Here is a 13,577-nt window from a genome sequence, read left to right on the forward strand (position 1 = left end):
TTGCAGTCATTCTTATTCACAGAAATTAGTCACTTTTGTTTGTCAGTGCTAAGATCTCATTGTACTTGATCTGTCAGTGGTGTATGACAGAGTTGATCCCTCTTTTTTTCCCTGAAATACCTTCTGCTGGATATTTCCTACCTCATTGACTGTTCATTTCTCTTTTCTGCATCCTCCTCTGTTCTGTCTTCCTAGGAATGTCCCAGGGCTTTGTCTCTTCTGGACCTCACTCCCTAATTGGCCCTCTCCAGGCATGGAATGTCACTTAGCATCTGCATGCTTGTGGCTCCCAAGTTCGTCACCACTTGATCGAATATATATTTGTTTGTTGCCTCTCCTTTTACCTGAAGATAAACTCCATTTCATCATTTTATCTTCAGTTTCTAGAACAGTGTCTGACACGTAATACATAGTACCTTGCATGGAAGGACTTCTTGGCTTATGAGTAGTTCATATTTAATCTTGGCCACACTAATAAATCAGTCAACTATTACTTTTTCTGCATTGAGAAAAGTGTATGTTGTATCCAATTTTTTATTTCAGTAACAAGAAAGTTATCTCCTTACTACCTGAATTTATTTTAGCTCAACTGATTACATTTATTTTCATTGCTATGAGTTAAAATTTTAAATAAAATGGATTTTTTTTTCAGATTTAGATAGAGGGTTTTTTTAAGATACTACTTTTAAAAGACTACAATTTAGAAGTTCTATTAATTATTTGGAAAAATGATAATTTTAAGTACTTCATTTTCTGCATGGTAAATCATTAATGTGTCTAACATTTTTCAGTGACTTATAAATTTGCTTTGCTTTGTTTGTGTTACAAAACTTTTTATAAACAAAATTTGGTATCTCAGTAATAGGCTCTACAGAACAGTAGCACTAACGTTTCCCACCAAAGGTGGACTTAGAAAAGTAGTCAACCGTGTTTCCATACATACTGGAAAAATCATATAGTCATGTGTCCATATAGAAAACTAGGTGACAGTAGCTATGCTAAACTGTAAGTAATATTTCTGTATCTCCCACTATTTACAAAAGAAAAAAATTTACTTATAAACTTGTATTTATAAGTAAATGAGCACCAAAGAAAAGAAAACTGAGTTAAAGAAACATTAGTCTAAAAAGGAATGTTCATATTTGGTTTATGAGAGCAATGAGCCTTACTTAACTTTTAATGCATTTGGAGCTATCTTTATTCATTTAAATCAATTTGACCTTTGTTTTCCGTTTTAATTTTAGAGAAATATAAACCTGTTGGAAAATTTAGCAAAATATAAACTTTTTACTGAGGTGATTGTGCATACCATTTGAAATGCTTTGTTTCTGCTTGTGTTCTCTGCTGAATTTTTTTTTCCATTGAATCTGTGCTGCTTCTTTGCCAATGTTTTCCACTATAGAATCTCCATCTCACAACCTTGCTTCTCGCGAGCGCATTTACAAAACTTATGGTGTAGCTGGGCCTGCCTCTGCTCTCTCATCTCTGTCTCACAAACTCAAGGGTGGGTATGCGTGCATTCATGGATGGGCCATTCGTAGTGAACATAGGAGGTTTCAGTAAAGTTTTATTAGTTCACCTCAGTCATTTCCATCCCATCCCATTTTTTTGGATTAAAGTTTATCATTTTATTTAAAATTTGATATTTTGGGGTAATTTGTGTTGTATCTATTCAATATTATATTATTAATTAACCTATTGATATGCATGGTTGTTATATTTATAGGTTAAATATTGTTTTTACTTAATTTCAGACCTATATAAGGTCTTAAACAAAATAGGTATATAGAAAGAAGTGCCTGATTTGGGGGTTGTAAAGTCAATATTATCAGAACAAGGTGGTATATATGTGTAAGGCATAAAGCATATTGTGATCTGTAAGAACATAGTATGTCATGTGACAGGGTTAGTCTTAAACTTATTTTTCTGCTACGGAATGTTAAATCATTTTCCTGTTTCAGTTTCTTATGAAAAACACTTTGATAATTAAGTTGAAATTTTTCAGTTTAACTTAGGTATCAGGATAGATATACATATGTAGATACATAGGTCTAAACCTACATGTCCCATCTGGCATTGAGTCTTCCTTATAGCATTTTCTTAATTACTTAGTTTTAATATTTTAAATTTAGAAATACTCAAACTACTATGACAACTGGTAAAATTTCAGGTAGTTTAAAAATATGCTTTTGGTCTTTTACAAGACTATAGATGCCTACTCATTTTTTTGTCTTAAAGTAATATTTAATTAAACTTGAAATCCTGTATTTTAAGACAATTTTATCAAGTTATTTTTGCACCAGTGGGTAACGTATTGCAGAAGTTTTTCAAGTAGTTTTCCTTTTTCTGAGAAATCAATAAAACGTTTTTATATTTCTCCTTTTCACAGTTGACAGTGATACTATATATTCCTATAGGATAATAAATAGTATTGTAGAACCTGATCTCTACAGTATATAGTGTTGTGTAACCTGATACATAGCATGGCATAGCACAATATAGTATTATATTATGGTATGTTAATTATAGTGTAGTATTACATAACCTGATGATTTATGATTTTGGCACAAAAAAATTATACAGGTCATTAGTGAATGAATATGTAACATTTAACATGTTTACTAATTTGTTTGAAATTACTAAATTTCCATCCTGCCCTGTATTATTTTTTCTTCAGAATTCCATTGAGGTTAGACAATTTTTGCCTACTATGACTTAAACTTACATACAATAAATATAAAAAATTAAGCTAAATTAAGTGATGAATGTGAAAGTATTATATATGCTCTAAATATTTTATATTTATTGATATTTCTTATATTTATTGATATTTCAAGCAGCTACAACATGACAGTTTTTCCTAATACTTGCTACATGCTCCAAAACTTTTTAAACCCAAATGAAGAAAATAAACATCAATTAGCAGCACATGGGTCTACGATACTTAACAAACATGACACTCTTTTTAAAAAATACATGAAATACATTTTGGAAAAGTAAATTTTTCAAAAGGATTTGTTTATAATTTTGCAGTTAACAGTTCAGGTAGAAATAACTGCATTATTTATATACTTGGACTCCCAAAAGATATTTAGCTATGACCACTTACAGATCCTGAGAAAATATTCACCATACTAGAGGCAAAGAAATTAAGTGTACAGGTGCCTGTGCCCTCCAACCCTCTCTATATAGCAAACATTTTTTGCTAACTTATAACAAGTAGTGTTCCTGATATTTGTAAGATTCCATTATTCAGCCAACCACAGAGATTTCCCTTTATGAGGAATTGCACACCATGGATTTAGAAAGCAAACCTGTTTCGATTCACAAATTGATCTCTTAAAGAAAGGACTGGCAAACTGATTTACTGTTTACTTATTTGTCTAGTTTTACTGTTACGTATCGTTCAGCTTCTGAAATAAATGTGATGGTGAAAGCACTTCCAGCTGTCAAATTAGTAACAAAAACTAGTACTCCAAACATCACACATTGAAAATTAGTGGAGAGGACTAGACTGGTATTTAATTCTACCAAATACAGTTTATTTATAAAATTTGCTCTGTGGATCTACTATTAGATCAATAAGATGAGCAGCAGTTTGCTAAACTACTTTTGTACAGTTTGAGAGCACTTATTTGTCAGGATTTTACATCTTTTTATCTGTGCTCTACCAAGGCAACATCAGTATCTAGAAATTTTTTTATATGTGATTTTTTTCACCACTTTTCCCTCAAATTAGCCTCGTCTCTTACACTATTTTTATGCAAAGAACACATACTACATATGATAAATGAAGTTCGTGATAGAATGATAAAGAACTGTAGAAACTGAAGAGCATTATATTTAGTATATTTTGCTCATTCAAAGAATGAGAATAATTATTCTGAACACTGTTATGTTGCAGTTAAAATAACTGTTCCATTCATTAATGTGCTCTAGAGACACCATTTGCCATACTTCATTATTTTACCACAGAATTACAAGACTCTGAAGCATCTGACCCTTACATCATAGTGGCTACAGTTAGTTTTCCTTGTGGCCTTGTCAGTCATAATTATAAAAAGTGGATTTTCAGGGAATCTGAAATTTGGGAATAGCAGAAGAAAAAAGTATTTATTGAGCATGTACTATATTCCAGGACCCATTCTTGACATTGTATCAGTGAAGAGTAGCAGACAGAAATACCAGTCCTTATGGACCTTCCATTAGGAGGGCAGATTCTATGGCAATACTGTCTGATTCTATGGCAATACTGTCTTGACCTATAGACAACTAGAGTGTAGACTACAAACACCTGTGTGCACTTGCATATGCCCATGCACACACACACAAGCCAGCCAAAAAAACATTTCCCTACATTACCCAAATTTGTTTGCATCCCTTTTGCAAAAAAAGAGATACCTGCAGTATAACCAGTTAAGAGAGCCATCACACTTTACCACATACCCTTTTTCAAAACATATAAATACTTCTAGCAAGGTTTATGGGTTTTCAGTCTTTAATACCACTTGAATCACTTTAATCGTATTGCTTTTCTCCTGACAACTAATATTATGTGCATTAAAGGTAGACATTTTTATTTTAGGGAAGAAAGGTAATGTTCTAGGTTGACCACTTACTGGTGACAGAGACAGCCTGGCTCTAATGCCTCAAAGGAAAGCCTGAGGAAGGAGAGGCACTGCATGAGGGCCAGGATGCCAAAAACAAATGGTGTCCCTGTGGAAATATCTAGTGCTCTGCCTGGGAAAGAGAGACTTTTTTTTATCCTTTTTTTCCGTTATTTTCCTGACTTCTTCTTTCAGGGCCCCATGATTCAGACATGTACTCCTAATTCTGAGGATCCCACCATTTTTTTTTCCAAGAAGACACAGCTCTAAGTTCTAACGAACTAAACTTAATGAACTAAATAAACTTTTAGAATACAATCTTTATAAACAATAAGACTGCCTGAATTACATGTAATTAAATAATAACTTTCAGGCATTCATATATTAATTATAAATTCTAATCCAATCATTATTTGTGTTTCCTAATAAGCAGCTCTTTATCAGCCTAATTGTGTGTATTTCTGTACTTGAAAATAATAAATGTATCTATATATAAATTCAGTTTCCTAGTTCAGTAAGATCTGTACCATTACCCTAATAAGGATGTGAGGTATGACTCTACCGGAAATTTAGCTCAACTACTTTATATTTTAAAACACACAGTTTTTAATTTCTTATTCAAGAAAAGTAATAGTTATGGTTTTTCTTTCTAGTCTGTCCCTGAATTTAAATTCTAATGAATAATTATACTGGCGCTGAGATTCAGATATCATGGATAATTCATACTGATGCATAGGTATTATTTGTTCAGTCTGTTGTACATCCATGAAAATAGTTTTTGGTGGAAATGGTTGTATAATGATGCAATAGAAATTTTACAAGAAATAGTACCCTTTTTTCCCTTATTCTTCAAGTATTTTTGTCTATGACAATATAAATTTTTTAGTTATGTTTTTATTCAATATTTAGTGGCTATATTGTTAGTAAGTTATAGTTTTATTAACAATTTTCACTATGAAATGGACCATACAGGTGACCGAGGAACTCTCTCAACATCTTCTAGACCAGTTTCTACTTCAGGAAAATCAGAACTGTCCTCTAAACACAGCAGATCTCTTAAACCTGATGGACGTATGAGCCGGACTACTGCTGATCAGAAGAAGCCAAGGGGTACAGAAGGCTTATCAGCTAGTGAATCCCTTATGTTGAAATCTGATGCTGCAAAGTTGAGGTCAGACTCTCATAGTAGGTCCTTGTCCCCCAACCATAATACCTTGCAGACGCTAAAATCTGATGGGAGGATGTCTTCTAGCTTTAGAGCTGAATCCCCAGGACCAGGTTCTCGGTCATCATCTCCTAAGCCAAAGACTCTCCCAACCAATAGGTCTAGCCCATCTGGTGCTAGTTCTCCACGCTCCTCCTCACCACATGATAAAAATCTACCTCAAAAAACCACTGCTCCTGTTAAAACTAAACTTGATCCTCCTCGGGAACGTTCCAAATCAGACTCTTACACACTTGACCCAGATACCCTACGCAAGAAGAAAATGCCCCTCACAGAACCATTAAGGGGACGATCAACATCACCAAAACCAAAACCGGTACCAAAGGATTCTAAAGATTCCCCTGGATCCGAAAATAGAGCTCCTTCTCCCCATGTGGTGCAAGAAAACCTTCACAGTGAAGTGGTCGAGGTCTGCACTTCAAGTACTTTAAAAACAAATAGTCTAACAGATAGCACCTGTGACGAAAGCAGTGAATTTAAGAGTGTCGATGAAAGTTCCAATAAAGTTCATTTCAGCATAGGAAAAGCACCACTGAAAGATGAACAGGAAATGAGAGCATCCCCCAAAATAAGTAGAAAATGTGCTAATAGGCACAGCAGGCCCAAAAAGGAAAAATCTAGCTTTCTCTTTAAAGGAGATGGATCCAAACCTTTGGAGCCCGCCAAGCAAGCCATGTCTCCTTCCGTGGCTGAGTGTGCCAGAGCAGTCTTTGCCTCTTTCCTGTGGCATGAAGGCATAGTACATGATGCAATGGCCTGTTCTTCTTTCTTAAAATTTAATCCTGAACTTTCCAAAGAACATGCTCCTATAAGAAATAGTTTAAACAGCCAACAGCCTACAGAAGAAAAAGAAACCAAATTAAAAAATAGACATTCATTGGAGATATCATCTGCACTGAATATGTTTAATATTGCACCTCATGGACCAGATATATCTAAAATGGGTAGTATCAACAAAAATAAGGTGTTGTCTATGCTTAAAGAACCGCCTCTGCATGAAAAATGTGAGGATGGGAAAACCGAAGCCACTTTCGAAATGTCTATGCACCACCCAATGAAGTCCAAATCTCCTCTTCCCTTAACTTTACAACATTTAGTGGCTTTTTGGGAAGACATCTCTTTGGCTACTATCAAAGCAGCTTCCCAGAATATGATTTTTCCAAGTCCCGGTTCTTGTGCAGTCCTTAAAAAGAAAGAGTGTGAAAAAGAGAATAAGAAGGCCAAAAAAGACAAAAAGAAAAAGGAAAAGACAGAAGTTCGACCCAGGGGTAATTTGTTTGGTGAGATGGCCCAGCTGGCCGTGGGTGGACCAGAGAAAGACACCATCTGTGAGCTGTGTGGAGAATCCCATCCATACCCAGTGACCTATCACATGCGACAGGCTCACCCAGGTAAATGATATTACTGAATCTATAAGCACTTTGTGTTAAAAAAAAAAAAAAAGGAACTAAGTCACTTCTGACTTGAGCTGCTCTATGAATTATGTTAAAGTAAAGAGAAACTGTTTAAAGTGCATCAATATCAGTTTTGTGGAAAATAGGTAAAGAAATTCTGATAGTATGGTGGTAAGGCAATTCAGTACAATGGTATCTTAATGTATCACATTCTGAAACACTTTATTTTTTAAATGTTTTATGTGTTACCCAAAGGGTGCTGTTAAAGTGTGTAACACAACAGAAATAATGACCTGTCCATACACATAGGAAAGATCCCAGTATTAGGTCTTCTTCGATTTTAGTGTTTTCCTGTTAAAAGTTGCAAATTAAATTAGACTACACTGATTTCCTTGGTCATTTTCCTATGGAACTGATCTCAACTATTTAATCAGAAGACTGTATTTTTTTAAAGATTTTATTTATTTGAGAGAGAATGAGAGAGCGAGTATGATAGGGGAAAGGGTCAGAGGGATAAGCAGACTCCCTGCTGAGCAGGGAGCCCAATATGGGACTCGATCCTAGGATTCCAGGATCATGACCTGAGCCAAAGGCAGTCGCTTAACCAATGAGCCACCCAGGCGCCCAGAAGACTGTATTTTAGATAAATATAAGGAATTCTATAACAATTGATAAGTATTCCCAAATTCACCTATTATGACTTTGGTTAAAATTTTTTTCTTTCTACATACCATACATGAAATGTTTTATGAAATACATGATTCCTTGAAATATATCATTCTTACAGAATATTTTGTCCAATCTTACTGGCATATGTCAGTAAACCTAAATGTACCCCCATCTTAAATTTATTTTTTTCTACCTGTATAGAGAGTATCTCCAATATTTTAGGCATCATTTAATTGGTTATTTTTTGGCCAAGTGGGCTATTTTTCTGATGCAGTTAATAGCCTGAAAAAAAAAAAGTCAGATACTTTCTTCAGTATTTTGCTTACTTTGCAAAGGTAAGTCATCATTCATGTGTAAGCATCAAGGATCAGATTGTTAAGGACACTTAAAGTGTATTTTTGCTCTTGTTTCAAGGTTGTGGCCGGTATGCCGGTGGACAAGGTTACAATAGCATTGGACATTTTTGTGGAGGATGGGCTGGTAACTGTGGTGATGGTGGCCTAGGAGGAAGCACTTGGTATCTGGTATGTGATCGCTGTAGAGAAAAATATCTCCGTGAAAAACAGGCTGCTGCAAGGGAGAAGGTATTTTTATTCTGTTCTGGCTATACTGTTCATGATAAGAATAAATCTTATAAAAATCCCTTTTTATCCTCATACAATATCAGATAACTCCACAGAATTGATATTAAAGATCAGCTTTTATAATCAGAATAATATTCAAATTTAACATTTGTACTGTTAGTTATTTTTAATTACAAAAATAAATTATATCTTGGGATAATACAAGACAACTAACCTGTGGCACATATGCCTTACTGACAAATGTTTACTGTGTAATTCTTTATTATTCATGGTGTACTACTCTACACATGTACATAGCTTTCCATCTTCACCTTTATCTCTCTCAACTCTCCTTCTTTTCCATTCTCCTTTTCCTTTTCTACTCTTTATCTACTCTCTTTGTCTTAATCCTTAATTATGTTGTAGGTCTATGGGAACTAGAGGCACACCTAACTAAAAATTTTGGCAAACATACAATGCACACCACACACACACACACACACACACACACACACACACACACTGCTTACCCTTTAAAAAAAATAATTACATTTAGATTTTCCCAAGGAAAGAAAAGAAATAGTTTGTGTTCAAAATAAAATAATTTCAGACAGCTCAGGAAAAGCATAAAGTGAATGTTATTTTTGGTAATCACTATTATTATTTTAAAATAGTTCTATAAGTGTTTAATAATTTTTATTAGAAACTCACAATACTTAGGCTAAGAAATTTAAAATTTGAATCTAAGTAGGAAAAGATGACTGCAAAGTTTTCTTTGCCAGGTCAAACAGTCCAGGAGGAAACCAATGCAAGTCAAGACTCCTCGTGCCTTGCCCACTATGGAAGCTCACCAGGTGATTAAGGCGAATGCGCTCTTCTTGCTGTCCCTGAGCAGCGCAGCGGAGCCAAGCATTCTGTGTTACCATCCAACAAAGCCATTTCAGTCTCATCTTCCCAGCGTGAAAGAGGGCATTTCTGAGGATCTTCCCGTTAAAATGCCTTGTCTCTACCTGCAGACATTAGCTAGGTAATATAACTTGGTGGTTGTTTTTTTTAATCACTTGGGATTAGGAGCTATTGTTGATTAATATCATGCTCTGAATACCCACACTACATTACCTTTTGTGTACAATAAAGAGACCTCCAGGGATTTATTTTGTGAGTTCCTTGACCAATATATGACTGGCAGGGTATACACTTTATGGGAGTCAAGATTTTTAAAAAAATGTAAATACTATATTAATTTGTATTATTAATACAAAATATGTCATAGAAACTAAGACTCTAGCTATCTTTTACTTTTTGGAAAGCTGACTTCAGTCTGTTAATAGTTGGAAGTGCTGAAGTGGAAAGAAACAATTTGCTATCGAAATCTTCCATTTTGTTTTTTTGAAGTATTCATTCTGTTAGCATTTAAATGTTAGTTAGCTGGGTACCAACTTTGTTCTAGACCTTGAAGACACCAAGATGAATGTAATAAAATCCTGACTTCCATGTGCTCACACTCTGGTGGGAAGACAGACCTGTAAAGGAAACATTTAAGATGTTTTATGAAGAGTTCTCTAATAGAAGTATGCATAGGATGCTGTTAGGGCATGAAGGATGGAGAGTACCTGAATCTTTCCAAGGAAGGAAAGCAGTCAGTCAAGTAGGTGATGGAGGAAAGCAATTCCCCACAGTAAAGCACATGTGTGAAGACAGACATGAAATAGCATTACACATTTAAGGAATCAGAGGCTGGTTAAAGCATTGGCCACTGGGAGAAACATAAGAAATGCCCCAGTAGTAGCTACCTAAGACCAGGTAATGTGGGGCTCTGTAGCCCATGCTAAGTTTGGATTTTATCCCATAGGGAGAACGGTTAAGGAATATTAAACAGGGAAATAAATGAACTGATTTGCAGTTAGATCACTCTGCTTCAAACATGGAAATTCCATAAAGGTTATAACTAGAGGTGGGGGAAGCCTGTTCATAGTATACCGTTGTCCTTTACTGGACTTGAGTTGTACAGCCTATACTTCCGTACATTATACACTGGCATTGTAAACACACTTTCATATACCAGATTCAGACTTTTTTTCAACAGCTGTCAAATGAAGATTTCTGGAAATTGCCTGCAGGAATGGCTTGCCAACAACAGTTCCATTTTAGCGATGTTGTCCTCTCTATAGCAGAATTATATAGTTTTTTTTTAAATTTTGTACTTACTATTTTAATAAAATGAACAGGAAACAAAATGAGAATGTCATATAAATGCATTTGAAACCAAGGTGGAGATCATTAGGTATGCCAAATGTAACAAATCTTTAGCTTCAGTCAGACGACTTAGGAGACTTAGGTTAACAACTCTCTGTTCCAGTTTGAAAAGGAAAGAATTAAATTGTAAAACATGTTTAAAAATATGCCACTGTACCATAATCATGGATTTTATATTTTTAGTCCCCTGGGGAATGGACACCCACACCCACCACACCCCATGGAACATTTCATGGGTCTAATCTCTCTCAAATTTGATTCTTACATATGTTCCTACCAAAAATGGTGACTGTATTTCAATAGTCCATGCAAGAAACATGAGCCTGAACCAAGGCAATGATGATAGGGAGTCAGAAGAGAGGAAACTTAGTATTCATAGGGCTGAGTGTTCACAGCTGGTCACAGTTGAGGATTGGCCTACCACAACTCCAAGATACTTTGGCCCAGGCACCTGGATAGTTGGCCCAGGCACCTGGATAGTTGGTGGGATCATTCACCAAAACACTAGAGGATGGAAACGTTCTCAGAAGAAAAGAAAATGAGTTCAATTTTGGATTTGAAATGTTTGTGGTACCTGGAATATTTATGTGTGAAATTGTCAGACTTCTATTTCCTCCTACTTACATCTATGATTATTTTAATACTTCACTCTTACAGTTAAATGTGCTGCTTTTACTTTTATGAAAGAAATTAAAAATAAAAAGTATCTATGGTGCCATCATACTTGAAGTCACTGGATTTGATTTAATGCAGGCATCATCATGAAAATTTTGTGGGCTATCAAGATGACAACCTCTTCCAGGATGAAATGAGATATCTACGTTCAACATCTGTACCGGCCCCGTACATATCCGTAACACCTGATGCAAGTCCTAATGTTTTTGAAGAGCCAGAGAGCAATATGAAGTCTATGCCACCAAGGTATTTCACTTCTCCCCTCTCTATTGGATAGCCAGTGTTTGGTGGGAGAAAGACTTTGAACTAAAAAAGAATGCTTTAGAAGTTCTTTTGTATGTCCTTCCATCTCAAGAAGGACATTGAGTCAGCTCTGCTAACTATTAGAGCTGTAAGAAAAAGCATACATACATACATGAATAAGACGAAGTCCTTGATAGCAGAGGCAGACTAGTTGGAGAGAAGAGATCAACTGATGGAAGTAATAATGAAGGATTCCATTGTATGATATTGTATCATTGAGTGCTGTAGTAAATGAGACTAGAGAAAGATTAGTTTGAGGCAGTGCTTAGGGAAAGTTCCGTGAGAGAAGTAGCACCAAAAATAAATCTTGAACTTACTGGATTACCGCATGCAGTCTTCTCCCACTTGCTTAGGTATGGTAGTAACATCAGTGTAAAGACCTTCTTGAAAACTGAATAGAAGCATATAAATATAAAGCAGAGGGAATTAGGGTACCACTGTGACTTTTTGGAGGAGGAACTGCATGATAAAATTTCAAAGATAGTCTCACTAGTGTCGATTGAGAAGCTTATACATTTAGTCAAAGATTTCCACTAACTGTGTGGAGTTGGATTATGTTGGGAATGATTATTAAAAAAAAGATGGATAATAGAAATATTTTCTAGTAAAAATCAGTGTGGCTTGTTGGCTAACTAGATAATGAAAAGGATAAGTTTAGGATAGCATCAAGATATCAGGCATGAGTAATTGCAGACACATTATCATTGGGAAGGAAGACATTTGCTCAAGGAAGAAAGAATGTGCTTCTTTACATATGCCACTGTGTTAATACTATGTGGTTATTATTATAACTAATATAACAGATTTTAATACACACAGTAGAACTCATATATCCAAGTGAGTATTTTTCCACTGAAAATACTTGCAACATTTTCCCCCAACTGTGTGGATTATTCCTCAAGAGTTTTTTTGAGCTGCTTTTAAAATTTTCTCCAAAGAGTACAGTGTAGCCTTTTATATCTTTAAGGTAATAAAGTATCTCTAAAGGAGATAGATTTTCTGGAAGAGTCAGAAGCCATTTTGAGACTAGTCTGATAAATGTGATTCATTGGGTTGTTATTACCCTTTAGGATCAAAATTAAGTGGTATAAACTTCGAGGTAAAAACAGTGAAAAGAAGTTTGCATATATCTTGGAATATCATAGAATATTCTGTGTATCGTAGAATATCATAGTCAGGGTAAAATCCTCTAACATAGAAGCCCCTAGTATCATCACTAGTGTCACAGAAGAAAGTGGAAATCTAGGGAATCCTATTTCCCACAGTGCCGTGCTGAAGCAAAGCGGCAATCCAAGGTGCCAGGGAATGCTGCCACAGAGACAGGATACACACCCAACTCAGTGGAATGGTATAGAATATTCAATAAAATCTCAAGTTATCTCTGGAAGGAAAAAAAAAAAAAAAACAAGTGTCAGTGTGGAAAAGGAAGTCTAGGGAAATCCACTGATAGTTTATCAGAACAAACACAAGACCTAGACAGAGTTGCCCACTTTAAAAATATCATCAAAAGGAAAATAAATAGTATGTCATGAAAGGCAGATGAAGAACCCAATCTCAAAGAAAAATCTCTCAAAGAAAAAAAGAACATTTATAAGTACTCTGCTGTACTGGAAAACTTGATAATGACATATATTTAATGAAACAGTGGGAGAATGAATTAAAAGGTTATATCACAGAGCTAGGAGGACAGACTGAAGACCAAATCAATACCATTAAAAGACTAATAAATTAGAAACATTTAGAATAGTAAATTGAATGACTGACATAAAGGAAAAATTTGAGATAATCACAGTAAGTAAAGAGTAATAAGACAAATAATTATAGCAGTTAGAATGAAGATAACAGGCATGGAAACAGGACAGTCTAACATAAGAATAACTGGTAT

General features: G+C 35.0%; 1 protein-coding gene across 11 annotated transcripts in view; it reads left to right on the plus strand.

Moving 5' to 3' along the window:
• The window catches only part of MYCBP2 (MYC binding protein 2), a 262,416-nt gene that overhangs the window by 202,510 nt on the left and 46,329 nt on the right, over window positions 1-13,577 (plus strand). For all 11 annotated transcript variants that reach the window (XM_025874720.2, XM_025874721.2, XM_025874722.2 and 8 more), the window contains 4 exons: window positions 5,580-7,223; window positions 8,310-8,479; window positions 9,241-9,485; window positions 11,468-11,635. In XM_025874720.2, coding sequence (XP_025730505.1) covers window positions 5,580-7,223; window positions 8,310-8,479; window positions 9,241-9,485; window positions 11,468-11,635 — 2,227 coding nt within the window. The remainder of the gene's footprint in view (window positions 1-5,579; window positions 7,224-8,309; window positions 8,480-9,240; window positions 9,486-11,467; window positions 11,636-13,577) is intronic.

The sequence above is a fragment of the Callorhinus ursinus genome, unplaced genomic scaffold, assembly GCF_003265705.2.
Source record: "Callorhinus ursinus isolate GAN/ISIS: 27379988/994484 unplaced genomic scaffold, GSC_fseal_2.0 scaffold7, whole genome shotgun sequence".
NCBI classification, from domain to species: Eukaryota; Metazoa; Chordata; class Mammalia; order Carnivora; family Otariidae; genus Callorhinus; species Callorhinus ursinus.